This window comes from Bombyx mandarina, chromosome 06 (assembly GCF_030267445.1).
Source record: "Bombyx mandarina strain Sakado chromosome 06, ASM3026744v2".
In the NCBI taxonomy this organism is placed as follows: Eukaryota; Metazoa; Arthropoda; class Insecta; order Lepidoptera; family Bombycidae; genus Bombyx; species Bombyx mandarina.
Window position 1 is genome coordinate 14,871,185 of NC_143213.1, and position 13,272 is coordinate 14,884,456.

Below are 13,272 nucleotides of genomic sequence, written 5' to 3' on the forward strand. Positions count from 1 at the left end.
GTCAAATTATCAATTAAGAACTACCTACCTATGTCGTAAGTGTTATGGGATGCCAAACTACAAGGAACTCAGAAATAATTAATGGCGGCTTTGCCTTGCCCCGTCGCTTAGGTCAGATATGAGTATGGCTATATGGTTGTATGTGATATGAGCCAACACTCCACTAGCAAAAGTCATAATCGGATTCATGAATACATTCAATATTTTCATGCACCCAAGATTAATTGGAAATTAACTGTTTTCTTAGTGAAACGGAAAACAGCGGATTTTGATTTCTAATGTCGGAGATTGATAAGTTGGACCGATTAATTGCTTGAAATCTAGTAGAATAGTATTTAGTCGAAAAGTAGATTTTTTTATAATTCAATTTCAGATCGATCTCGAGGCCAACTCCTAACCTATACCTAAAACCTTCTACCTATCTCTAATCTTTCATGTAGTCTATGTTTATGCATCTCTCCGACATAGATAAAACATTTATTACAACATTTACATTTGTACATCTACGTCATCTACTTATTATATTAAACTGTAGAACAAACAAGATTATCGATAAGAAATACACATGTTATAACACAATAAACATGCCTTAAACTACACTATTTTTATACAACAACATATGATATAATATCAAATTAATTTAGTTGATGAAAAATCAACATGATCTTAATCAACATTTAAACAGTTCTAAACAAAATTTTCCCCTACAATAAACAAATGATAGTTCTTATATACAATTAGTAAAAATTTTAAATGGAGAAATCTAAAAAGCTTTGCCGAGCGTGCCTTGGTGTAGAAAACCTAAAGAAAATTGAAAACTCGCAACTTGAAGAAACGTTCAGATTATTAAGTGGTGACCAAGTGAGATACATATAAATTTGCAACACTGAAAAAACCTTATTTAAAATTAGAACAATTTCAGTCTTAAAATTCCCTTTAAAAAATACTTAAACATAATATTACAAAGATAGTGGAAGAAACAAAAAGAATTAGTATATTACAAAGCAAAAGAAATCAAATTATTTATTTGCAAATATTTTGTTAATTAAATTTTTTTGCTTGCTTAGGTGAGTGAACTCGCTCACGGCCCATCTGGTGTTAAGGGGTTACTGGAGCCTGTAGACATCACAACATGGTTGCTATCAACCTTGAGATGGGTTTTGAACTCTGGCATAATCACATTTCTCAATATGAGTACACCAGGCATCTTATCCTTAGCCACAACAACTTCCACTTTACTTGTAACTATACTGAGACCTTAGAACTTATCTCAAGGTGGGTGGCGCATTTACGTTGTAGATGTCTATGGGCTCCAGTAACCACTTAACACCAGGTGGGCTGTGAGCTCGTCCACCCATCTAAGCAATAAATAAAATAAATAAAAATGTGATGTGATATGAGCCCAAACTCACTCGAGAACGCAAGCCCAAACATGGATACTTCAAAAGATAATCTTCTAGTTGTAAACTATAAAGAAACAATTTATTTCAGGTGTTCTCATCTAGAAAACCATATATCTTCTGCCATGTATGTCATGCACAGTTGTTAATATGTCATCGATTCAGAGAAAGATGCCAACACTCAAATGAGGTTCTGGAACAAACATTGAACAGTGAAGTGCTTGATAGTGTAAGTAGATGAGTAAACGAGTCAAATAGAGTCCTTAACAGTATGTTTATGTTAGCTTATTGTAATGCTTTTAAATGACTATAAAATGAGCAGCAGATAATACTTTTTGAGGTGAATCTGTATTAATCCTCTTGCTGGCAAAGCTTTTTTACATAGAGCCACTATCTGCAAACTTTGCGAAATATTCCGTTCATAGTTCATTAGAAACCAATGCGAGCCTATTATAACTCAAAACGCAATAAATGATTTAACATTCCAGGATGATATCTCAACACCCTCACATGTTAAAACCACAGCAGAAAAAGTTGAATATAATGAAAGCAAAAATCCTATTTTAACTGAAGTCTACATTGAATCTGAAAATAAAGAAAGAGATGATACAAACATTAAAGATGAAAACATTAAAGAACTAGTCAATGTTAATATAAAAAATGAATTAAATGACCATGATTGCAAAAATGTTTTTGAATCTAACAAGGGACTGGATGATTTGGATACAGAAATACACAAGAAAAACACCTTAACGAAAGAATTGGTGGAAAATGAAGAAAAAACATTGGTAACCGAATTAAATAATGAAATAAAAAAACGGACACGTAAAAAAAAATTTAAGCAGATAGGAAAATATTTTGAAACAAAACAGAACATGGCCAATTTTGAACATACATATGATTTGAATATAATAACTTTGAGTACCGAAGATCAATACAAAGAGATTTTGAAACGTAAAAATGGCTTTTCGTATCCATTCAGATGCAGCCTATGCTACAAAAGCTATATGGACGATGATAACTTGAATAAACATTTTAAAAAGTTGCATGATCCTGTAAGTGTTAATCGTATGTATTTACAAGCTGTTTGTTACAGGGTATAATATATATTATTATACACACGCAATGAATACCAATCGTTGTCATATGCATTTTTGATGCCAAATTATTATCAATCTAAAATTTTAATCATTATTTTCTTTCCCCCTAAATAAGCTGATAAGCTTTCTGTTTAAGTCATGTAAATAGTTAGAGAACCACTAGACAACTCAACACACAAACAACAAATTTTTAACCCATTTTAGGAAAAGTTTCTTAATTCAGACCACTTTTTACTGCTAGTAGGACTAGTACTAATGAGCCTTTACAGGTACCGCTACCCATTGTTACTGCTGCGTAACCATTGTCAATTCCTTGAAGGGAGGGATAGGTGTTATCCTTTACAATTCACTTATATGTGGGTCATTCACATAGTGCTGTCTATGTGGTCCGGTAGCTACAAAGGTCAGAAAGGCCGTGAACTCTTTCACTTGTTTAAGACATGCCATTTTTGCAGGGAGTAGCTTGGCTCTGCTGAAGTTGGCATTGCGTTGACCTGGCATTGCTGACGTCTATTGACCGTAACCGCTTACCATCAGGTGAGCCATACGCTCGTCTGCCTGCTTGGCAATAAAGATATTTTTTTTGTGTCGTATTTGAGGTTGATATATCGATTACATAAAAAAATTGAGTATATTGTATGAATCCAATAGTTGTTTTCAGAGTCGAGGCGATGAGGTGTGTGATATATGCAAGACACGTTACAGAGACAAGAAAATGTTGAAAAGACACATGAAGACTCATCGCTTGAAGTTCGCCTGCAGACAATGTAAACATGTCTCTATACTTAGGTAATATTTGTGATTCTTTATGCGGTGTGTGAAGTTAATCCAATCAATCAATCCAGGGAAATACAGGTGGACCAGTGGTTCTAGGTTCTTACGTGATCTGTACAGTTTCGTATTGAAGCACACTTGCAGAAGGTCCAACATGAGATTGCTCAGGTCTGTACCATTGGATGCGAGCACTGTGGACGTTAGTATCTACTTAACAGTTTAATTTAACTTGTGCCTTAATAAAGATCATCTCACTCAAATCTTTGTGACCCGGCTGCTTAATTACTAGAGATGAAACGGATATCCGGTAACTATCCGGTATCCGGCCGGAGTTATAGTAAAATTTAAGAAAATCTCATGGTTATACAAAACGGAAATAATACCACAATAGGCTATGGACAACTTTTATTTTTATCATCGCACGTCAAAAGTGATTGCTTTATTAATTAGTTTGTTTATTACTCAAAATTAACAAGTGGCAAATTGTGGTAGAATGAATACTAAATTGTCGTCGTACCGAGTCGTCGCGACCTCCGCCCACGTTTTTTTTATGATTGAAAGATTACTGGTGGCCCGGAGGCCTTTCCAGTTTCACCAGGTCAGGTGGACGAGCAAAGGCTCAGCCAGGAGGCTCCGCCCACGTGCGACAACACCTGAACGCGCATGAATATCTCCGAAAGGGCCGAATATCCGGTGCTCCGGCCTCGCAGCTTGCCAAATATTCGGTATCCGGCCAAACCACTATCCGTTTCATCTCTATTTACTCACCAACTGAATGAAACATTAGCTAACCCGTGTTATCATTTCTCTCTTATTCAAGTTGTGTACTCATTTCAATATTTCAGCTCACAAGCAGTAGAACATTACAACATGCACAGAGGCCAGGTGTACAAGTGTCAAAACTGTGATAAGACTTACGAGTGAGTATGAACATTCATAGGGCTCATAACGACTCACATAAATAGACAGACAGCTGTGTTGACACAAGTGGTGGAACCATTGTATGCTATTAAGATATGATGCAAGTGCTCACTTTTACTGGTACGTCTTGTGAGCACATGGGTAGGTACCGCCACCCTGCCTATTTCTGCCATGAAGCAGTAATGCGTTTCGGTATGAAGGCTTCATGTCTCGAGGCTTAGTCCACTGAGTTTCTCGGCGGATCTTCTCAGTGGGTCGCGTTTCAGATCCGGTGGTAGATTCTGCGAAGCACTGCTCTTGCTAAGGCTAGTGTTAGCAACACTCCAGTTTGAGCCCCGTGAGCTCACCTATACGCTAAGGCAACGCTGATATAGCTCCTCACGGCTATCAGCATAAGTAGAAAAAAAAGTGGTAGGTGGCAGCATTTACGTTGTAGATATCTCTGGGCTCCGGTAACTTTTTAACAGCAGTTGGGGTCTGCCCTTATAGCTGGCGTCGCCGGTGACTGGTGCTTTTTACCGGTGGTAGGACCTCTTGTGAGTCCGCACGGGTAGGTACCACCGCCATGCCTATTTCTACCGTGAAGTAGTAATGCGTTTCAGTCTGAAGGGTGGGGCAGCCGTTGTAGCTATACTGAGACCTTAGAACTTATATCTCAAGGAGGGTGGCGCATTTACGTTGTAAATGTCTATGGGCTCCCGTAACCACTTAACACCAGTTGGGGCCTACGCTTGTACCAAGCGTCGCCGGTGATTCAAGTTGTGTATTGATTTTCAGCAAACAAACCACATACTTAGCGCACATAAGGTACAGTCACCCGTCGAAGTGCATCTGGTGTGAGCTGTGCGGCGAGTCCTACGTCTCCGAGACCGGCCTCAAGTGTCACCAGAACTTGGTCCATAAGGAGGTCAGTTTGTAGGGTGTTTTATATGAACCAAGTAACGCTGATTCGGTGGAGCAGTAGTCAGCGGCCCTGACTGTTGGGTGGAGGGTCGCGGGTTCGATTTCGGGATCGGACAAAAATTATGTGCGATGAACAGATTTGTTTGTTCCTTGTCTGAGGTGTTTATTATCTATACGTGAATTATATCTATTATCTGGGGACTTTTTGGCGGGAACGCGAGGAGTGAAGTGGTGTGATTTGCTTTATTTTTTCTATTTAGTGTTTTTTGAGGTTTAAATGTGTAATAACGGTGGTTTATTAACTGTTTAGTATTTGTGAAAGTGTACAAATGTGGGAAAATGAAACAAAACCGCTGGACGTAGCTTCTCGGGGTCCTTCAAAAAGCTCACTGGAAAAGTCTCAATAAATGTCCACCATTTTACTCAGATTATATTTCATCCCATGTCATCTCATTTCATTTAATTTCTTATCAGTTGATTAATGTCTCAAGTTAATCATCTTCATTTCATTCACTTCATAATATAAAAATAAGAATATAAATTAAATTAAGACTTGACCTAAAGGTCTTAGTTACCAGGTCATAAAATACCTTAAAGAAAAATAAGTGTGTATGTCAGTCTCCGGTACCCATAACACAGAGAATGCTAAATTGGAGCCGAATGACCGTACTTGATTTGTTCCCAGTTATTATTTATTTGTTTACCAGTCCCATTTTTGTAAAACAAATAAATATTTCGACTTCTATCTTTAAACAGAGACGGTTTTTTTTATCTTAAAAAAAATAGATATCAGATACTTTGGCTGTAAAATTTATAATTTAATTGAAGTAACATTTTGCCACAAACCGAATACCATATAAAAATGTTTACAGTTGAAATACCCACCGAACGCTAAATGCGCAAATTGTGAAACACGATTCCTGAATAACGAAGCCTATCGGACGCACAGCATGTCGTGCAACAAGTCGGCGAGCATGCCGGGCGCTGCGTGCGCTCACTGCGGCCGCAGTTTCGACAGCAGGCCGTCGTTGCGCGAACATTTGTTAGAAACTCACGGGAATAAAAAGAATGATAAACTGTACCCCTGTACCAAGGTGAGTCGACTGCGGATTGATGCATATGTGGGTTGAATGTGGAGCAGCATATTCTCTTCTAACTAATCCATAGATACAGCCCACTGAGTTTTTCGTCGGATCTTCTCAGCGAATCCAATTCGGTGGTAGAATATGAGTAGCACTGCTCTTGCTAGGGCTAGTGTTAGCATATTCTCTCAGGTTGAGCCCGTGAGTTCACTTACCCGTCTATACGTATCTGGAATAGCCTCATACGCTACCAGAGAAAAGAGAGAAAAATAAATAAACAAATAAATAGAAGCATACATTCTGGTGTGCAGGGCGACGCTTATGCATGAGTACTGACCAACTACACTAATCTTAATATGTTTTTTTATTGCTTAAGTTAGTGCACGAACTCACGGCCCACCTGACGTTAAGTGATTATAGGAGCCCATAGACATCTACAAATGCCGCCACCCATTTTAAGATATGAGGTCTAAGGTCTCAGTTTAGTTACAACGGCTGCCCCGCCCTTCAAACAGATATGCATTATTAAATATTGCTTCACGGCAGAAATAGGCAGGGTGGTGGTACCTACCCGCGCGGACTCACAAGCGGTCCTACCACCAGTAATTACGTAAGTCTGACCGCTAAGGCTACGTTCACACATAGTCTCCGTGTACACGGTACCCGTTTTAATGGATACGACAAAAAAATATGCTTTGTTCACACATAGGCACCGTATAACGTTCAACCTATCCGTTATTACTGGATACGATGTTCACAAGCAAATTCGTAGTATACCACCGCTATTCTATCAGGATGAAACTTGTTTGTCTAGCTGCACCGCCCGCCAGCCCCCTCACCCCCGCACAGTTTCTATCCGGGAAAAATTATACGGATACGTATTCCGTTCATCCAGTATTTGATAACAAAACGGATTGTCGTAATTTACGGGACCGTTTTTTTTTTACTGTATACTGAATACTGTACCATATGTGTCGCTCATACAACTGCATGCTCCATCGAAGGAAAAAAACGTATCCGACAAAACGGACCAGTAAAACGGAGACCGTGTGTGAACGGGCTCTAACGGGTGTTGCTCGCTCCGGGCATTTCAATATTGCAATAATTGTTACGTTATAATACTCATTGTAAAAATTAATATAAAAAAAAAACTAATATTAAAAAAAAACGTGTGGCACTCGGGAACTGCCGCGGTAAAACTATGGCATAGCATTTTTTATCAACTTATGCAATTATAATTAGACAATGATAATTTAATATTAAAACAATAATAAAACAAGACCACGCTATATTAAACATTAATAAAAGCAAAGCCTTAACTGCCCCCTTCACACTCATAAGCTAGACCGCTCTAGAGAAAGAGAGAGAGATGGGCAGACTTTTCATGATGCGCATGCAGTGTGACGTCACGCCGCGCGCTTATTCACAAACACTACACAAGCGCAACGTGTGCATGTGTTGAACGCGAGCTACATGGTAGGCAGAGTGAGGAGTGTAAGGTTTTTTTCGTTACGGAATTTCATGATTCCGCTCTCAAGCCGCGCTCAAGGCCCGCGATAAAATCTATGCAATAGCTTAAAAAGAAGAAAAAAGACATGCCCGCTGAGTTTATTTCCAGTTCTTCTCAAGACGGAGGCTAGTTTTTGCGAATTGGCGGTAGTTCTTTTTGACGTTCAACAAGTATGTACTTTCATTTATGTTGAATAAAGTTTTTTTGATTTGATTTGCTGTCGGCAGTGCAAGAAGACGTTCGCGCGCGCGTCGCGGCGCGGGGCGCACTACCGGCGCGCGCACGCCGCCCAGCGCGCGCCCGCCGTCGTGTGCGAGCGCTGCGGGAAGGCGCTGCCGGTACCCACCCGACACTATTTACTAAGTTTTTTTTTCTCCTAGCTATTGTAGTAACGTCGAGAGATTTTTTTTTTTTTTTATTGCCCTTGTAGCCAGACAAGCGCACGGCCCACCTGATGGTGAGTGGTTACCGTCGCCCATGAACTTCAGCAATGCTAGGGGCAGAGCCAAACCGCTGCCTACCGCTTAATACTCTCTACAAGCCGCGTTTGAAGAAGGACATGTCATAGCGCTCGGGAAACACCGTGGAGGGGAGTTCATTCCATAGCCGCATGGTACGTGGCAAAAAAGACCTCTGGAAAGGCACCGTAGAAGACCGCAGTAGCTCCAGATAGTACGGATGAACTCTACTCCGGTTATTATAGATTAACCGAGCTAGTAGGTACGCTCACGGGGCTCTCATCGGGAGTGTTGCTAACACTTTCCCTAGCAAAATCAGGGCTTCGCAGAATCTACCACTGGATCTGAAACGCGACCCGCTGAGAAGATCCGGCGTGAAACTCAGTGGGCTGTGTCTGAGGGTTAATTTACTCGCCAAGCCCTTCATGGCAAGCGACAGGTTCGACCGAAGACCGGTGCTTGAGATACCTAAAAGCACCGTTAATGGATCGAGAGGATCCGTAATGACGTGCTTAAGACTATTTACTATACAATCCACTTCTAACTCACGTAGAAGAGTTTCAAAATTGTGGCTTTATTAGAACGACTAGTATTGTAAGCCCGCCCCGGTCACCGTCCTCACGGATCCACGACGAGCGAACTAACCCATAGGGGTTCCATGATCATCCATCCATGACCCATGTCTATACACAGCCCACTCAGTTTCCCGCCGGATCTTCTCAGTGGGTCGCGTTTCCGATCCGGTGCTAGATTCAGCAAAGCACTGCTCTTGCTAGAGCCACTGTTAGCAATTCTTTCAGGTTGCCAAGAGCTCGTCTACCGGTTAATGAGTAGTTGGAATAGTCCCTTAGGTAGGGATGTACAAAATAGGTTGCTACCATGACCCTGGCCGTTTTCATTGGGTAACAGTCGTATATTCTAGTTTGAAAGGTGAAACCGGCCTCATGTCCCAGGATTGCGCGGCGCTCGCGTCGAGATGTCCGCGGGCTCCACTAAATACTCACCGTCACTCACAATCAACCCTCTTTCAAAAATTTTGTTTTTTAAATTTTGATAAATTAAGGATATTAGGATATGACGGATTTGGCTAATTCCTGGGTTTTTTTTAAATGATTTCTAAAAACGTCAGCGTTGTTGACGCCATTCTCTTCATCATTATCATTGCCTTTAATAGTAACAGTAATTAAGACTCACTTTCCCAATAAATTCCATTTATTACATTTCAAGTGTACAACGATAACAACAGAGAGCTCCGCTCCGTTCGGCTGCTCGAGTCGGAATGTCTTGTGCGTTTTTTTTTTTTTTTTTCCTACCTAAGCTGATAGCCTAGAGAGGCTATGTCAGCGTAACCCTAACTTTAGTAGGTGAGCTCACGGGGCTCAAACCTGACGATGTTGCTAACACGAACCCTAGCAAGAGCCGTGCTTCGCAGAATCTACCACCGGATCGGAAACGCGACCCACTGAGAAGATCCGGCGAGAAACTCAGTGGGCTGTGTCTGAGAGTTAATTTACTCGTCGAGCCCTTCGTCGCAAGCGACGGGTTCGACGAGAACGGTGACCGGTGCTTGAGGTAGCTAAAAGCACCGTTAGTGGATCGGGGGGATCCGAGATGACGTGTTTTGGGCGACGTCGACTGCTTTCCATTCTGTCCGCAGGATCGGGAATGTAGTTACCGGCGGCCACGATGAGAGGGTTCTCGTGTCGTGCCGCTTTATCGAAGTGGCGCATGGACGCCGACTGCAGATACTTACTGATGGACTCTAAGTCCAGGTCGTCATGGAGGTCGACGTTCCTGACGAACCACGGGGCTCCGACGGCTATCCTGCAAAAACGGGATTGAATGATTTGGAAGGATTTTAAGTGTATGCGGGCCGCGTGAGCGAACACTACACTTGCATAGGTCATGACGGGGCGTATGCAAGTTTTGTAGAGTGTCACCTTATTTCTAAGGGACATTTTACTTCGCCTACATATCATCGGGTAGAGACGTCCTAGAATGAAGGCGGCACGATCGCGTACCGTCTTGATGTGGGGGCGGAATGTCATCCTACTGTCGAGGGTGACGCCTAAATATTTGACCTTCGGGGCCCACGGTATGGGCTGGTCGAACATCGTGATTGGGCGAACGGCGGGGGCGGAGGTGTTGACGCGCCTAGTCGGGAGGGGGATGCTCAGCGTGGTGTTCGGAGGGCGACCCCTTTTGAAGAGCACCGCTGTGCTTTTCGTGGGGTTGATGTCGATGCGCCACTTCCGGAACCACTGTCCCATGGTGGTAGCTGCGGTCTGAAGTCGTCGATGAAGCAACGCCTTCTTCCTACACGAGTAGTAGATGGCGGTGTCATCGGCGAAGAGCGCCAGATGGGTCTCCGGAGACCGGGGTATATCGTTGATATACAAACTGAATAGTAACGGGGAGAGGGCGGAGCCTTGCGGGACTCCGGCTGTGACGTGACGGGGCCGGGAACGCGTTCCCTCGACTCGATATCGGAACGAACGGTTCGACAAGTAGTCTCGTATGATGAGCACGAGTCTGTCTGGCACTCCCATGTTATACAGTTTGTATATCAAACCGTTGTGCCAGACTTTGTCGAACGCCTTCGCTATATCGAAGAAGAGGGCTCCTGTCGGAATGGGTTTCCGCCTGTTCAGCCCTAGTAAGATATGCTCCGTGAGGCGGTGCACTTGATGGACGCACGAGTGTCTGGCGCGGAATCCAAACTGCTCGTCTATAAGAATTTTATTCGCGGATACGAAGTCCCAGAGGCGTTTACGAAGGAGCCGTTCGTATAGTTTGCCTATCGCCGGGAGGAGACTGATGGGGCGGTAACTCGCGGTTTCGTTCTTTGGTTTGCCCGGCTTATGTATGCCGATAACGTCCGCTTCTTTCCACGCCGCGGGAAAGATGCAGTTCGTCATAGCAGCTTTTAGTATGGTGGCCAACATCGTTATCAGTTGGGCTGGTAACAATTTAAGCGCGCGGTTGCGGATGCCGTCGGAGCCGGTCTTGTGCGACAATAGTCACTCGTATTTATAGTAGCTTAGTCATAAATTGTCTTGACTACCGTCTCAAATAGTTGTTGACATAGCCTAACTGCAGTGCCTAAGACTAACAGTGCCGTGCGCCGATCCGATGTTTTACCATTACCGAACATTACCCCGGTAATGATTGTGACTCCGTTACGTTTCGTTTGTAGAACACGACCATACTGAGGTACCACATGCGCACGCACACGGGCGAGCGACCCTTCCAGTGTCCGGACTGCCCCAAGGGCTTCGTCAAGCAGTCCTCACTCAAGGTGAGAGACGGTGTGCTCTGTGGCCCTAATCTCAGAGTGTATTGTGTGAAGTCCTGCCCCCACCCTACAGACGTAAGGAAAAAAAAAACTTACACATTCAAACCCAACAACAACATACCTCCATGTCTTCTGCCTCAAGCCAAGTAAGCTCAAGTCAAGCAAAGAGTATTATGTAGAGAATATTGTATATATTAATAGTTTTGAAGTCGTCGCGGCTTATAAGATAAGACGCCCGGTGCATTCGTATCGAGCGATATTCGGATTTCTCTAATGACATACGTACTTAACAAATGTTCACGATTGACTTTTAAGCCGAAGGAACAATACCGTGTAATAAAAATCAAAATTATATGCGTAATTACTGGCGGTAGGATGTTTTGTGAGTCCGCGCGAGTAAGTACCACCACGCTGCCTGTTTCTGTCGTGAAGCAGTAATGCGTTTCAGTTTGAAGGGTAGGACAGCCGCTGTAGGTACTTTTAAAGTCCCTAAATTTCATTTCGGCATTTACCTTTATGTAAGCAACAAAAAAAGTTTGAATAAAGGGTAGTGATGGATCAAGCAGACTCATTAGAGCCGCCGTCAGACACGCTACCTTCATATCAACGATTACCTTTTCGATTTAAAAGCAATCACAGACGTGATTCCGTAAAACTCATGGCAACATGTGTTGGTACGTAACTCGGAGTGGTCCCTGGACAGAGCCACTCGACGGTGCACACGAGCGAGCGATCGTTCGCCTGCGAGCTCTGCCCCAAGACCTTCAAGTGGCGGTCCGGTCTGCGCACCCATCAACAAACCGTACGTAACAACATCTCTAGAATCGTTCTTCTAATTTCAGCGTAACAATAACACTATTATTTATTTACTAGCCGTACTCGCCCAATTCGCTGGGCATTTAAAATTAACATTATTATTTATTGTCATTGTTATTAGGGAGTCCAACACTCATATAAATATTGGCCTATCCATTAAGTACATGTATTTTCTACATGGACACACAATTAATTGTAAGATACTGTTGATTACTGTTGCCGATAAACGGCGACAGCTGTCTTAAAAGAACTCATTTTGCCGATATTTTTAAATTTCGAAAATAACTATTCAATATCACATTTATTTCGTTATCTTATACACGAAGGGCAGTTCGGTTTTAGCGACCTTTTTTTTTACTTTTTTTTTATTTTAAATATCTTTTAAACATCATGAAATAAATTTAATAATAGCTTAAAAAAACTAAAGAAATACGCTTTATAGAAAATCCCACTAAAAAAAAGAAAATAAATCTTAAATTATTTGTATTTAAAAATAGTGTAAGAAAAAATGATTGGATCTTTTTCAGGATATTATCGAAATAACCCTTCTACTCATATCTGTTCATAAAATATTTATAACTACTGATACCATGCATACGGATATAAATTATGGGCACCTTTCCTAGACCACGCGACGACGGTAACAACTATAGTATACTATACAGTATACTATAAGGCACCAAACTATCTTAGAATTATATTCTTAGTGTCGTCCATAGCTAAGTCGTCTCTCTATCTTTTTAAATTCATCATCTAGCTAAGCATAATCATATTTAATTTATATGTAGCAAGTAAATAGGAAATACCTTTATTACCTTACAATAATGCTACGAATTGATTATAAATTATTATCCAACAGGTACATTTGGGTATAAAACTTCCCGCTAGAAGAAAAAACCAACCTCAAGTCGCAGTTCCAACGATTTTCTGATTATGTTCGACTCATTAACTTAATGTAATTAAAAATTAAATTATTTCATATCAGTCTCGTGTTTTATTTCTGATCGATTTAT

At 41.7% G+C, this 13,272-nt stretch overlaps 1 protein-coding gene across 5 annotated transcripts; it reads left to right on the forward strand.

Moving 5' to 3' along the window:
• The first annotated feature begins 436 nt into the window (after positions 1 to 436).
• Positions 437 to 13,243, forward strand: LOC114253568 (zinc finger Y-chromosomal protein 1). 5 transcript variants are annotated; one of them, XM_028188493.2, is made up of 11 exons: positions 437 to 861; positions 1,492 to 1,629; positions 1,889 to 2,455; positions 3,162 to 3,289; positions 4,120 to 4,194; positions 4,973 to 5,102; positions 5,971 to 6,192; positions 7,918 to 8,028; positions 11,345 to 11,446; positions 12,147 to 12,245; positions 13,119 to 13,243. In XM_028188493.2, the coding sequence occupies exons 1-11, from the start codon at positions 754 to 756 to the stop codon at positions 13,188 to 13,190; spliced, it is 1,752 nt and encodes a 583-aa protein (XP_028044294.2). In that variant the 5' UTR covers positions 437 to 753; the 3' UTR covers positions 13,191 to 13,243. The 5 variants fall into 5 exon arrangements, 4 of the variants coding, with proteins under 4 accessions (XP_028044294.2, XP_089584548.1, XP_028044296.2 ...); XR_016323267.1 differs by having other exon boundaries at positions 439 to 861; positions 12,074 to 12,245; XM_089728422.1 differs by lacking the exon at positions 12,147 to 12,245 and having other exon boundaries at positions 439 to 861.
• Positions 13,244 to 13,272: the final 29 nt, after the last annotated feature.